The sequence below is a fragment of the Balaenoptera acutorostrata genome, chromosome 1 (genome assembly GCF_949987535.1).
Source record: "Balaenoptera acutorostrata chromosome 1, mBalAcu1.1, whole genome shotgun sequence".
Taxonomy (NCBI): domain Eukaryota; kingdom Metazoa; phylum Chordata; class Mammalia; order Artiodactyla; family Balaenopteridae; genus Balaenoptera; species Balaenoptera acutorostrata.
In genome coordinates, this window is record NC_080064.1 from 112,807,069 (window position 1) to 112,822,280 (window position 15,212).

A 15,212-nucleotide genomic window follows, 5' to 3' on the forward strand; every position below is an offset into this window, starting at 1 on the left:
CAAGATTTTTAAAAAATCACTATTCCTAGAGACTAAAAACCATGGAACCAGAGAAGAATGAGCCACCAAGCTGAATCTACCTGGGGTAGCCCATTCTCAAACCAGTTTTTCTTTGCTTTCTGCTAGTCCCTTCCTTCTCAGGCACAGTACCTTCTGGACGACATTCTCTTTCTGTAGCTGACTCTGTCTCAGTTTCTTTAACAGCACCAGTCGGGCTTCTTCCAATCTCAGCTCATCTCTCAGCTGCTTGATGAGCTGCTGCCGTTCCTCAATGCCTTTCCCCTGAGGAAACATGGAGACTATCAGCTATGGCAGCAGTTACTCAGAGTCCTTTCCTGCAAGATGATCTCTTCTTTGAGGTCCCAAACCTCCACCTTCCACAAGAAGCACAAGGGGCAATGGAATTGTTATCTTTGTGTCCCTAGCACACAGTCTGGCACAGTGCCTGGTATTCAGTAGGTACTCAAAAACTGCTTACAGAATGAAAGAAAAGACCACATATAAATGCTAATTAACCAGATTCCTGGCAAAGTAGAAGAACAGCCAAAGGGAGATATTGCTTTCCTTTAAAATAATGTTTCTCAATCTTTTAAAGCCATGTTTCCTCTAGAAGTACATGAAAACTTAGGAATTCCTCCATATTCTGAGACCCAGGATAGAGTATAGAATGTATCCTTCTAGCTAAGAGTTTACTTTACATGACTTGAATTATGAAGTTTTCATTTTCCAAAGATAAATTATATTGAATATGCGTTTTCAAACTCTCTTCTCCACTTGATTCTAATAGTTCCCTCTAAAAGGGCACACCTTTGAGGTTGAGAATCACATAAGAAGAGTTTCATCAATGGGTAGTTTTTAGATCCAAAAAGTAAACACTAAAAAACCAGAAATGGGACTCTCAAGGAATTAAAGAGAATAGTAGAAGCAAAAAATGAAGAAAGGAATCTTTCTTTTCTTTACCTTAAACATCTCTAGGTTGGCTGCTTTGAGTCTTTCTTCCATTCGGGAGCTGGAACGGGGACTGGAAGCCTCATTATCAGACAAAACAATGATGTCTGGGGAGGGAGTTAGCCTTCCTCGGTCTGGCTCACTAGACAAGAGAAGAAAAATTAAGGCACTTCCAACAGTGAAAGTTCATAGAAAAGTTCAGAAAACTTTTCTACACTGACCAAAGAAATTCAAGGGAACTTAAGTCTGTCCTGATTCACCCAGGGAAAGACAGAGACACCCAAATCAAAGGATAAAGTAGACACCAAGATGTAAGTAATGGCAAAACCTCAGCAAAAGTATTTTTCCCATCTAAATTCCTTACAGAAGATGCAGACAGAAAGACACTGACTGGCTTTAGGAATGGGAAAAAGAGGTGAGTGTTTTTATCACACTGATTTTAATCAAAATTCCAAATGTTTTCCTTATATCTCAGTCTCCTTTGGGGTTGTCTTGTTAGTTACAGAGAAGGTCAAGAAGGAAATGGTTAGCTTCACAGGGGAAGAAAGACAAAGGCAGCAGAGCCTACTTGTCCACCCCAGATACAGATGACACATCGCTAAGGAGGCAACCCATGATACTGATAACATGGTCCTGCCTATCTGACAATTTACAAGAAAGGAGGTTACATGACAACTCCACTGACAGTCTATCCTGTCAAGAGTTAAGGCCAAAAGAAGGTACTGTTGTCAATGGCTTGAGGGAATGGACAGTGCTAAGTATAAATGTCTACAGCCTTCTGGAGGACTGAAACTCCAGAATTAAATATATGGGACTTGCATCTACTTGCGCGTTCTACTTAGCAACTTCCCTCAGAAAGAAATTCTCTAGAAATGACTTTGGAATCTAAATCTTCCACACTGGCTATGCCTTATGGCCAATCCTATTTATTAGACAACTCTGGTTTTGATCTTCCTGGGGCAAGCCTTAAGAGCATCTTGTCCCTCTAAAATCATGAGAAATGGCACTCACTGCATAAGACCTGGATAACAAGAATCCTGCAAATTCTAATTGCCATAGGTTCCCAAGTCAGCGACCATATCCTCTAACTCTCCTCTGATTTCTTAACTCAGAGTTATCTTCGCTGACCCTACTTCTTTGAGATCTATAGTGTAGTCAGGAGTATGTAGGTCTAAAACAATGTGTTCTTAGATCTTATTTAAACAGGTAACTCAAACCTTTTATAACCACAGATCTTTATAGTCCTGAGAGCCTCCGACCATTTCTCAGGGCCTCTTGCCTCAGGTACTGTTGGGACTTGGATGCCTTTTGAACAAGGCACCCTGGATGGTTGGGATAGGCATTCAATTCCTCAACAGGGTAAAACTGAGTTACTAAAACAACCAAATTTAGCTGAGGAAATAAAGTAGGGAGACAGTGATAATAATGACTATCTTGGGAACTATTAAGTTTGTCTGGATCACTCTATAACCACTGCTCACAGACACAGCAAGCTGAGAATGTAGGCTTACAGAAAAAGAAGTCACTAGAGGGAAAAAAGAACCTTCCATTCTCTAACCCCAAGTTCCTGGAGTAATGGTCAGGCCTAAAGGAAGAGTTTGAATTTTTACTTATCATTTCTATATTCCTTCATGCCCCCCCTTCCCCATCCCTAACAAGAACATGGGTGAACAACTTTGAGGTCTGGTAGATTTCTACTTCTTCTACATGATTCCCCAATGCTTATTACATCGACAGTCAGAACTCTTTCCATCCTGGTCCTGGCTAGATACACACCTCACAGATTATTTCTAACCTAAGGAATTCTTCCTTGCTCAAATGAGTGCCACCTACTGCTTAAGGACTGTCCAGCAACAGGACAAGCAGAGACATTCCTACGTGGAGATTTTGGAATTGAGCGACATTTGTGAGGAAGTTGTATCTGAGAAAACCCTAAATGATATTTTATTCCCAGATATAATCAGACTCACATTAGATAGATAGCACAGGTAAGGCAAAGCCCAAGTCAAGTTTCATTCCTCAATTGTTTTTTTTTTAACTTTTGACCTGGAATTCTGGCCTCATTTATTAAGCTTTTCCGGGGACAGAAATTATTTTGCTACTTTCCCAAACACATATATGATTTACAATATTTGGTGTTCTTAAGTATGAAACCCTACCAATTAGATAATATTAAAAGCCAGACTTGCTGCTGACATCATTTTGTGACTCAGACTGGCAGATTCCCAGAAACTATAAAACTCCTAATCCTTTTCCAGGTAGTAAAAACAAAACCAGAAAGAAAACTGCTACGTCTCGACAGCATTCCAAAACATAAGCAGTGTTGGTTTCATGCATATCTTATTTCACAGACATCATAACTTGCCCAACTGATGGCAAAAAAGATATTTAGGCAATTATGGCTATCACATCAAGAGCCCTTCCTTCTTTCTGCTTTTAAATTCCAATTCCCTCCTCCTTTTTTATCCACATCAAATAAACCATTGTTCTCCATGCTGAGCAATCTATCAGTCTTGTTCATTCTTACAATAAGCTTTAGGCTAAGTGGAAATAGCTGTCAGTATATCTGGTCTGGTGAAAGGGAAGAAGGACGACAGGGCAGATAGGGCCTATTTTTTCACGCAGAATGGCGATCTAGATGGTTTACATCAAGCCTCTTTTCCTGGAGACCATTAAAAACAGTTCCCAGTTTCCAAAGAATCAAATTTCAAAAGTTCATTCCTCTAATAAAATTAAACACACTGGTAGAGTTTTCAGGGTACTCTTTTCAATACAGAATGTATCTGTGATATACTGTAATTCCAACAGAACTGAGATCTTATCAAAATGTGTAACAATGTTTCTATGAAAAACACATTTTCAGTTCCAATGTGCATGTAAGGAATCCACCTAACATTTCTCCTCTTCATTGTCCCCAGTGAAGTAGGATTAGTCATCTGCCCCAGAAGGTTAAGGGTGATTATGGGGCAAGTGGGTTACTCAGGTGCATTATCTCATTCACCCACTTTCTTTTTTTCTAAAAGGATCTAAGGATTAATCTACTTTCATAATACTCTGCCAATACTATGTATAGCTCCCAAGAATTTTTCTCTTCTTCCACAACCACTAGAGAACTTACCTGAAGTTTCCTAAGGGTTTTAATGCTATTACCAAGACAATGTTCCCCTACTAGGTGTGGTTTAAAAAAATAATTCTGGGACAATACTAATAAGTAAACATTAAAAGGTAGAGAAAGAAACCCAAGTAAGATTGTAAACCATTCCTTCCTTTTTTCTTCTTTCTGCATCAGTCCAGCTTCTTAAGGATCCTGCTTTAGATCAGTCCTAGGACAAAGTCAGCAAGGTCAACTGGAGGGCAACTGAACAGTGAAGAGTAATTCTCATGTCTATCAGGTGTTTCTGAACCATGAATAAACTGAATGTTCTTAAAATTAGGGCTGTCTATACTATGATTCACTGTTCAGGTAGACTCTAACCTCAGCCAGTTCTTGGTACCTCTTTATATTGTGTTCTCCACAGTTCCAAGTACTCAACCTTGACCAAGACCTGTGAAAACATGTGCTTGTGTGCTGTGCGTATGTATGAGAAAGAGAGAAACAGCACAAGCATGAGTGTACTCATATAAGTGAAAGTGTATGCACATATGGGGCTTGGGGAATGCGGCACAAATGAAGTAAGAATGTAGAGGATTAGCACACAAAGTTCCTTGTTGACACAAGAAAAGACAGGCCCATGCTCTTTGATGTAATAAAAGCTGGGTCTCCATAATAAACACATTCCTAAAACTCTTGGGATGATCTGAAGAAAAGGCTGTTCTTCCCTCCTAAAATGGCCATAAGATTAGAGTGAAAGTGTATATTAACTCGCTTCTAATTGGGTATCAACTCTTAGTGCCTCCTTTATCCAGAAATGGCCACTTTATCTTAAGGATAATAATTTTTGGAGGCACCTAGTTTCATCTAGAAACAAGAGGAATTCACGGTCAAGCCAGACAGCACAGATACGTCTTCATTCAAGAAGCTTTAAGATGAAAAACACCCTCCTCTCATTGGAAGTCATTCCTTTTTCATAGGCTTAGTTTATGAGAAGACCCTATCTATGGAGGCAGCTGAACTAAGCCATACCTCCGTCTAGCACTCATATCCACAGGCTCATCATTGATGTTTTCTTTGCCTGGCCTTCCAGCAGTCCTGTTGTCTCCATGAGGCCTGAGATTCCCATTGAGCTTCTCTTCATAGCCCTTGACACCACTGCCATCCTGTTTGGTGGGTAACTCATGTGGCACTTCAAGATTTGCCAAATCCTTCCGTTTGAGCAATGCCAACATTTTCAGACGTTCCATGGCCTCGTGCCCCTCCATTTTGAGTCGCTTAGCCAAAACATCATCTCGCTCATCAGCTGGGTCCAAGCTCCGCTTCAACAGATTCAGGCGAAGAGCATCCTCTGTCATTCTATCCATCCTATGGAAAGAAATATACAAGTGCTTTATCAGAATAAAGTCCCTTAAATAGTCCATAAGGAAAGAAGAATCATAGGTATATACATGGAAGGTCAAAGTTAACTGAGCTAACATTCTACCCTATAACTTCCTAGATGATCTATATTAAAGGAGATTTCATCTCTCAACCTCAGCAGTGAAAGTAAACTTCAAACGCTTTCCAGTCACTGAGGTTCTTACTGTATAGATGCCTGAAACCAAACACCATTCTCACCTGGATAGTCCATTAAGAGCCTACATCTCTCAAAAAAGTAAACAGTCTTTTGTGACTGGCTTTCTGTGCATGCATGCTCAGAAGTCAGATGCTTTGGTTTTAATTCTCATACCAAATTCTTCTCCTGGAGAAGACTCTTTTATGAATGGGAAGTTCCTCAGGTCACCCATGCATATCTTTAATTGGTCTATGTTACTGATGGAGACCAAGGGCATCTAACAGGAAGCCTCAGTTGTCTGGATACATACAGCAAGGGTCAGAGGGGCCCATTGTTATTTGCCCTCAATTCTATATAAATTCAGTATCTTGGCGTTGTTTAATGAAGAACTCAGGCTGATAAAAGGTAATATTTTCTTTACTCATATAGCAAAGTTATTACAGACAAGCTAATTATCATTTGTCCTTCTCATTTTGATTTTTTACACTAACAAAATCTAGACACATAATTTCTCCAGCACTTTTAAATCCAGGGTTATCTTCCTGGTAGGAAAAAGCAATGTGACACTGGAAAGAAAAATTTTTGAGTCATCAAAACATAGGTTCAAACTGCTACTTTTACAAGGTCAAATATTTAATAAGTTACTTTACCGCCCCAAGTCTCAACTTCATCTGTAAAAGTGGGCACTTGGAAGAGGGCTCAACAAAATTTAATTCCTATACCCTCAGGATATGACTACCATACCTAAGATACAAGACCAGGCTTGATAATTCACAGATTCAAGTAGTAGGACAGAGAAGATTACCGATGTTAACTGGTGCTCTTGCAAAGAAAAATATGTATGCACTTGAGACATCTTCCTTCCTGTAGTGCAGAGTAAAATAAGAGCTATCTGATTTTCTTCTAGTTATAATGAGGAAAAACAGTAACCAACAAAAGAATTTCCAGCAAGAGGAAACAGACCTTTTGGAGACCAGAGAAAAGTCAGAACTCAGATCTCTGAATTTTCAGGTAATGTTTCTTAATTCTCTTTCTCTTTTTTAAAGAACAGCTTTGTTGAGATATAATTCACATATCATACAGTTCACCTATTTAAAGTGTATGATTAAGTGGTTTTCAGTATATCCACAGAGTTGTGCAACCATCACCACAATCAGTATTAGAACATTTTCATTATCTCCTCCTTAAAAAAACCCATACCCATTAGCAGTCACTCTCTTCCCCCTTCACCTCTATCCCCCACTAATTTACTTTCTGTCCCTAAATTTGCCTATTTTGGACTTTTTTTTTTTTAAGAGCTCTTTATTGGAGTATAATTGCTTCACAATACTGTGTTAGTTTCTGTTGTACAACAAAGCAAATCAGCCATATGCATACACATGTTCCCATATCCCCTCCCTCTTGAGCCTCCCTCCCATCCTCCCTATCCCACCCCTCTCTAGGTCACTGCAAAGCACGGAGCTGACCTCCCTGTGCTATGCTGTTGCCTCCCACCAGCCAACTATTTTACATTCAGTAGTATACATACGTCGATGATACTCTCACTTCACCCCAGCTTCGCCCTCCCACCCCATGTCATCAAGTCCACTCTCTCTGTCTACCTCTTTATCCTGCCCTGCAACTAGGTTCATCAGTAACTTTTTTTTTTTTAAGATTCCATATATATGTGCTAGCATACAGTATTTGTTTTTCTGACTTACTTCACTCTGTATGACAGACTCTAGGTCCATCTACCTCACTACAAATAACTCAATTTTGTTTCTTTTTATGGCTGAGTAATATTCCATTGTATATATGTGCCACATCTTCTTTATCCATTCATCTGTCAATGGACACTTAGGGTGCTTCCATGTCCTGGCTATTGTAAATAGAGCTGCGATGAACATTGTGGTACGTGACTCTTTTTGAATTACCGTTTTCTCAGGGTATATGCCCAGGAGTGGGATTACTGGGTCGTATGGTAGTTCTATTTTTAGTTTTTTAAGGAACCTCCATACTGTCTTCCATAGTGGTTGTATCAATTTACATTCCCACCAACAGTGTAGGAAGGTTCCATTTTCACCACACCCTTTCCAGCAATTATTGTTTCTAGCTTTTTTGATAATGGCCATTCTGACCAGCGTGAGGTGATACCTCACTGTAGTTTTGACCTGCATTTCTCTAATAATTAGTGATGTTGAGTATCTCTTCATATGCCTATTGGCCATCTGTGTATGTCTTCCTTGGTGAAATATCTATTTAGGTCTTCCGCCCATTTTTTGGACTTTTTATATAAATGAAATCATACATTATGTGGTCTTTTGTGACTGACTTCTTTCACTTAGTATTATGGGTTTTTTTTTTTAATTTACTTATTTTTATTTATTTATTTTTGGCTGTGTTGGGTCTTCATTTCTGTGCGAGGGCTTTCTCTAGTTGTGGCAAGCGGGGGCCACTCTTCATCGCGGTGCGCGGGCCTCTCACTGTCGCGGCCTCTCTTGTTGCAGAGCACAGGCTCCAGACGCGCAGGCTCAGTACTTGTGGCTCACGGGCCCAGCCGCTCCGCGGCACGTGGGATCTTCCCAGACCAGGGCTCGAACCCGTGCCCCCTGCATTGGCAGGCGGATTCTCAACCACTGCGCCACCAGGGAAGCCCTGGGTTTTTTTTTTTAACATCTTTATTGGAATATAATCGCTTTACAATGGTGTGTTAGTTTCTGCTTTATAACAAAGTGAATCAGCTATACATATACATATATCCCCATATCTCCTCCCTCTTGCATCTCCCTCCCACCCTCCCTATCCCACTAGCATTATGTTTTTAAGGTTCATTCATGTTGTAGCATATATCATTCATTACTTCATATTTTTTATGGCCCAATGATATTCCATTGTATGAATATATAATATTTTGTTTATTCATTTATCAATTTATAGACATTTGGTTTGTTTCCCACTTTTTTTGGCCACACCATGTGGCAGGTGGGATCCTAGTTCCCCAACCAGGGATCAAACCCATGCGCCCCCTGCAGTGGAAGCGCAGTTTTTTGTTTTTGTTTTTGTTTTTATGGCTGTGTTGGGTCTTTGTTTCTGTGCGAGGGCTTTCTCTAGTTGCGGCAAGTGCGGGCCACCCTCATCGCGGTGCACGGGCCTCTCACTATCGTGGCCTCTCTTGTTGCGGAGCACAAGCTCCAGACGCGCAGGCTCAGTAGTTGTGGCTCACGGGCCCAGTTGCTCCGCGGCATGTGGGATCTTCCCAGACCAGGGCTCAAACCCGTGTCCCCTGCATTGGCAGGTAGATTCTCAACCACTGCGCCACCAGGGAAGCCCGGAAGCACAGTTTCAACCACTGGGCCCGCCAGGGTTATGAGGGTTCAAATTTCTCCATATCCTCTTAATTCTCTTTTAACAGCTATAGATATGAAACATATTATAGCATATATAAACATTCTTTAGCTGCAGGTTCCCCAAAGATTTCTTATTTTGACATGTGTTACTTCTGAAGTGGTTTACCTTTAAAAAATACCCCCAGATGGAGTGACTGGAAAGTTGAATGCTACAGAACATCAAAAGTTAAGCCCTGGGCTTCCCTGGCAGCGCAGTGGTTGAGAGTCTGCCTGCCAATGCAGGGGACACGGGTTCGAGCCCTGGTCTGGGAAGATCCCACATGCCGCGGAGCAACTGGGCCCGTGAGCCACAACTACTGAGCCTGCACGTCTGGAGCCTGTGCTCCGCAACAAGAGAGGCCAGGATAGTGAGACGCCCGCGCACTGCGATGAAGAGTGGCCCCCACTTTCCGCAACTAGAGAAAGCCCTCGCACAGAAACGAGGACACAACACAGCCAAAAATAAATTAATTAATTAATTTAAAAAAAAAAAAACCTTCCCCGAGCAAAAGGTGCAGTCTAGGGCAGGATCCTCTACGCCTATGTTTAAAAAAAAAAAAAAATTTAAACCCTAACTCTACAATAACAATGTCTTGGGTAACTTGATCAACACCTCATATTGAGAGTATGATTGAGAATACCATGAGGAGTTGCAGATGGTAAAAAGTCTGTCACTTGGGCTTCCCTGGTGGCGCAGGGGTTGGGAGTCTGCCTGCTAGTGCAGGGGACACGGGTTCGAGCCCTGGTCTGGGAAGATCCCACGTGCCGTGGAGCGGCTGGGCCCGTGGGCCACGGCTGCTTAGCCTGCACGTCTGGAGCCTGTGCTCTGCAACAAGAGAGGACGCGATGAAGAGTGGCCCCAGCTTGCCACAACTAGAGAGAGCCCTTGCATAGAAACGAAGACCCAACACAGCCTAAATAAATAAATAAATAGAAACCCTTCTTTAAAAAGAAAAAAAAAAAAGTCTATCACTCAACTAATTATACACCTAGATGAAAAAAGTACTTCAGAAAAGTACACAGCAAAATATATGAGTGTATATTAACACAGTACAGTGTTCTAAGTTTTGAGATAAATTATATTTATGAGCACTGAAAGTATATGACAAAATGGCAAATTTCAACAACCTGGAGCTGAATGGAATTTGGGATGCCATTATTAGCTTGGCTTCTTCAACTGATAGTTCTACGAATAGCTGAAATCAGTTCAAAAAATTTCCTCTTTATTATAATGACATAAATGGGTACACTGGAAGTTGGGAAAAACCAGAACCAGATATTTGAATGTCTGAGGTAAGTAATCTTTCTCAATAGATGGCTTGAGAACTCTGACCAAAATTTCGTTGCCCACTCTTGACTTTACTGGCCCAACTTTATGTACTCACAGCCATGCCTGCTTCAAAATCCAATGAAATATGGATGAATCTTGAAAACAATCATACTAAGTAAAGTCAGCCAGACACTGACTTTACTTAGTCAGAAGGGCAAGTATTTTATGGTTCCACTTATATGAGGTACCTAAAATAGGCATATTCATAGAGAAAAAGCAGAATAGAGGCTATCGTGGCTGGGGGTGGAGAGAAGGTAGTAAGGAGTTATTATTTAATGGGAACAATGTCTCTGGGATGAAGAAAAAGTTCTTAAATGGATAGTAGTGATGGCTGCACAACATTGCGAAAGTACTCATAGCTGAACTGTACACTTTAAAATGTTTAAAATAGTAAATTTTATTTTATGTATATTTTGCCACAATAAAAAGAATCCAATGTAATAGAGACTGATTAAAAATGGGCAAAAGTGATCTTTTGGGGGTGATCTAAAACTTTATTGTAGTGACAGCCGCACAACTCTATCTATCTATCTACTTATTGTCTGCGCCACGAGTCATGTGGGATCTTAGTTCCCTGACCAGGGACTGAACCCATACCCCCTGCACTGGTAGCGAGGAGTCTTAACCACTGGACCACCAGGGAAGTCCCTGCACATTTACTTTAAAAAAAAAAAAAAATCACTGAATCATACACTTAAATTATACTCCAATAAAGTTGTAAAAATAATATTCAATGTAAGTTTGTCACACACAAATTCCTCTCCAAAAAGTAAAACAAAAATTCTGTAAAATGAATGTTGTATGTTGCCTTTTAATGCCTAATCCAACTTTTTTGTTTCTTCTGGGCTGCAAATAATAACTAATATTTCTTAAGTATCTACTTAAAAGTCAAACATGCTACTAGCTACTTTATTATGTATTCTTATTTAAATTACCTCAACAAGTTACTAAGTGATACTATTTCTACTTTAGAGGTGGGAAAAAGTGCCAAATCAAGTATCCCAAGACTGCAAAGCTTTGGATAGTGAATCTGGAATTCCAACGCAGGTCTAGCTCACTTCAAAAATCTATTATACATTTTACAGCTATTTCAAAAAAAAAAAAAAATCGATTACACAGTACATCTCGCTACTCAGAGAGAGAGAATCTTAAGAAGCAGTGTTGTGTATTCATGTATTTGCACATGCATCTAACACATCCATTCCCCCCCAGACATTACATATATACTATGTGCCAAGTTCAGGGTTAGGTACTAGGAGTAAAGGTGAAAAAAGACCAGGTTACTGTCTTTAACAATTTCATTCTGATAGGAGACAGACGTGCATATAACTAAAGTACTTAGATGTTACAAGAACTCATTTCCTCTGCCTTCCCTATATCCTGCTTTTCTTCCTCATAATGAAGAGAATTCAATTCATCCAGAGGCAAAAGCTAGAAGCCTGGAAATCATCTTTGACTTTTCCAGACTCTTAAATCTAAGTCACCAAGTCCTATCAATTTTATTATCCTCCTCTGAATGAGAAAATATGTAACACTGGTGTGCTGCTATTGGCAGCCATCTTGTGACCATGAGGGAAGGCAGCTTGCAGATAAAGCAGACACTGTGCACAGTAGAATACTGAGAGGAGAGCTAATTACATAGCTGTGCCACCAGATCAAACTACTTTGAAGCTAGTCCTGTTACACAGACCAATAAATTCCTTTAATGTTTAAGCCAGTATGAACTGGGTTTTCTGTTACCTAAACTGAAAATATCCTAAAGAATAGATAACTCTGTCAGAAGTGCTGAAATGAAATCAAAGTGGAGATATCCAATAAACAGGTGGATACATGGCACACAAACAAGAGAGCCAGAGTTCAGGCCACAGTTGGAGATAAATATTTGAACAGGTAAAGGAGGTAATTGAAGTAATGTACAGGGATGAGTGAAACTGTCCAGAAAAAGAAATGAATATATACTCAGAAGGAAAAGAGCCAAGGATAGAACCTTGGGCAATACCTACATTTAAGGATTGGCTGGTCAGAGGAAACTAAGAGAGCTAGGGGGAAACTAGGAAAGCATGACGTGTCAACAAATTAAAGGAGAGTACTTAATTGTGTCTAACAATTACAGCAGAAAATTGTCCAGCTTTAAATTTACTGTTGACTGTTGTAAAAAACAAGAATGGCCAGATGGTGACAAAGCTTTAGATTCATGCTTGTCAAGTTTTTGACTCATTGTTAGCCCCAAATCAAAATACAGGTCTGCAGCGAAAACTTTTAGAAGATCCTGAGAGGGAAGAGGAGGGATAGAGGTGAGCAAAATGAATTAATATCTACTGAGCTGCCTTTTATTTACTAGGCAATGTACAAGGCCCTTTATATTTATTCCCTCATTTAATCACATTAGAGAAATATTAATTTATTTTTAGTGAATTAAACTTTACAGATACACTTGAAGCACTCTGTGTCACTTTCCCACCAAACCATTCTCTACCCTCCCTTCTTCCCTTCCCAGAGAAAGGCATTATGATGGATTTGTTATCATTCTATTACATATATATGTAACCATAAATAGTACATAGTATAGTATTTATTTATTCATTTGTTTGTTTAGGCCACACCGCACCTAAACAATTCCCTACTTCGTGTATTTTTAAAAGTAGCTCTTGGGACTTCCCTGGCCGTCCAGTGGCTAGGACTCCGCGCTCCCAGTGCAGGGGACACGGGTTGATCCCTGGTCAGGGAACTGGATCCCACATGCTGCAGCTGGGATTCCACATGCCGCAGCTAAAAGATTCCCGCATGCTGAACTAAGACCTGGCACAGCCAAATAAATAAATTTTAAAAAAAGTAGCTCTTGTATGTATCCTTTTTCATTTTGCTTTTCAATGTTTAATTTTGTAATATTTAAAATTTATCCAAGTAAATACATGAAGCACTAGTTCATTTGTTTTAACTGCTGTGTAGAACTCCACAGCAAAAAATATTTGATTTAGTAATCATTCTCCAATTCAACATTTAGGCACCAATATGTCGATGTTTAAACCAATGCTGTGATTTCCACTTCTGGCCAAGATTCTGTAACACAGGACAGATTTGCCCTCTCACCTGAAATAACAAAAAACCTCCAGACAAAATACATGAAACAAGGTTTTCAAGACACTGGACATCAGGCAACAAAGGATAGTGATCCCAGAGGGACAGGAAACAAATGAGGTGAGCTCTACAACTGCACTCGTTTATTGCCATAGGAGAGTTTCTTTTTTTTTTTTAAAAACCCTTTTATTTATTTATTTTTTGGCCTCATGGCATGTGGGATCATAGTTCCCTGACCAGGAATGGAACCCGCACCCCCCGCAGTGGAAGCACAGAGCCTTAACCACTGGACTGCCAGGGAACTCTGCCATAGGAGAGTTTCTAGGACATGATGTGGGGAGGGGGAAATGAGGCAGTGCCAGGCAGACTCCTGAGTTCAAGAGAGGGAGATGAGGGTGTAAGCGTACAGTGAGACAAAGGCAGCTAGATTTCAAAAAGGACAGAGTACCATAGAAGTAAGAACTGCAGAAAGATGGCTATCATAAAAAAAGACAGGTTAAGTATTCAGCATGTAGAGAAACTGGAATCTTCACACACTGCTGGTAGGAATGTAAAATGGCACAACCACTTTGGAAAAGAGCTTGGCAGTTCCTCACAAAGTTAAACATAGAGTTACCATATAACCTAGCAATTCCATTGCTAGGTATATACCCAAGAGCACCAAAAACATTATCTCTACACAAAAACCTGTACATGAGTGCTCACAGCGGCATTATTCACAATAGCCAAAAAGTGGAAACAACCCAAATGTCCATTAACTGATGAACAGATAAACAAAATGTGGTATATCCATACAATGGATATAAAGTCGTTGTATATACATATACAATGTATAATAGCCATAAAAAGGAATGAAGTGCTGATGCATGTTACAACATAGATGAACCCTGAAAACATTATGCTAAGTAAAGGAAGCCAGACACAAAAGGCCTTATATTGTATGATTCCATTTATATGAAAAGTCCAGAATAGGCAAATCTATGGAAACAGAAAAGCAGTTAGTGGTTGCCTAGGGCTGAGGAGAGGGGCAAAACAGGGAATGACTGCTAAAGGGTAGGCAGGTTCTTTTTGGAGTGATGAACACGTGCTAATCTTAGATTGTGGTAACAGTTGCACAACTCTGTGACTATACTAAAACCACTGAACTGTATATAAATGGGTGAATTTTATGGTATGTGAAATATATCTCAATAAAGATGTTAAAAAGTACAATGGATGATACTAAGCAGATTAGATATTACAGGAAAAAAAGACTACTGAACCAGAAGACATAGCAATAAATATTATCTAAAATCAAACAAAGATGGACTTCCCTGGCAGTCCAGAGGTTAAGACTTTGGTTCCAATGCAGGGGGTGCAGGTTCAATCCCTGGTCAGGGAGCTAAGGTCTCACGGCCAAAAAACCAAAACATAAAAACAGAAGCAGTGACCACCTAGAGGGGTGGAATAGGGAGGGTGGGAGGGAGACGCAAGAGGGAGAAGATATGGGGATATATGTATATGTATAGCTGATTCACTTTGTTATAAAGCAGAAACTAACACACCATTGTAAGGCAATTATACTCCAATAAAGATGTTAAAAAAAAAAAAAAGAAGCAATATTGTAACAAATTCAATAAAGACTAAAAATGGTCCACATCAAAAAAATCTTTAAAAATGAAATAAAATCAAAGATAGAAAAAAAAGAAAAAATAAGAAGAGTCTCAGGGGACGAGGGGACAACTTTAAGTAGCCTAGTATACAGATAATTGGAGTCCCTCAAAAAGAGGAGAGAGAGGGCTTCCCTGGTGGCGCAGTGGTTGAGAATCTGCCTGCTAATGCAGGAGACACGGGTTCGAGCCC

The 15,212-nt window shown here is 40.0% G+C and overlaps 1 protein-coding gene across 2 annotated transcripts in view; it reads right to left on the reverse strand.

Moving 5' to 3' along the window:
- GATAD2B (GATA zinc finger domain containing 2B) overlaps window positions 1-15,212 on the reverse strand; it is an 85,400-nt gene that overhangs the window by 10,339 nt on the left and 59,849 nt on the right. For both annotated transcript variants that reach the window (XM_057543255.1, XM_057543259.1), the window contains 3 exons: window positions 5,072-5,407; window positions 961-1,090; window positions 151-282 (listed from right to left, as the gene is read on the reverse strand). In XM_057543255.1, the coding sequence (XP_057399238.1) occupies window positions 151-282; window positions 961-1,090; window positions 5,072-5,406 (597 nt within the window). In that variant the 5' untranslated portion in view covers window position 5,407. The remainder of the gene's footprint in view (window positions 1-150; window positions 283-960; window positions 1,091-5,071; window positions 5,408-15,212) is intronic.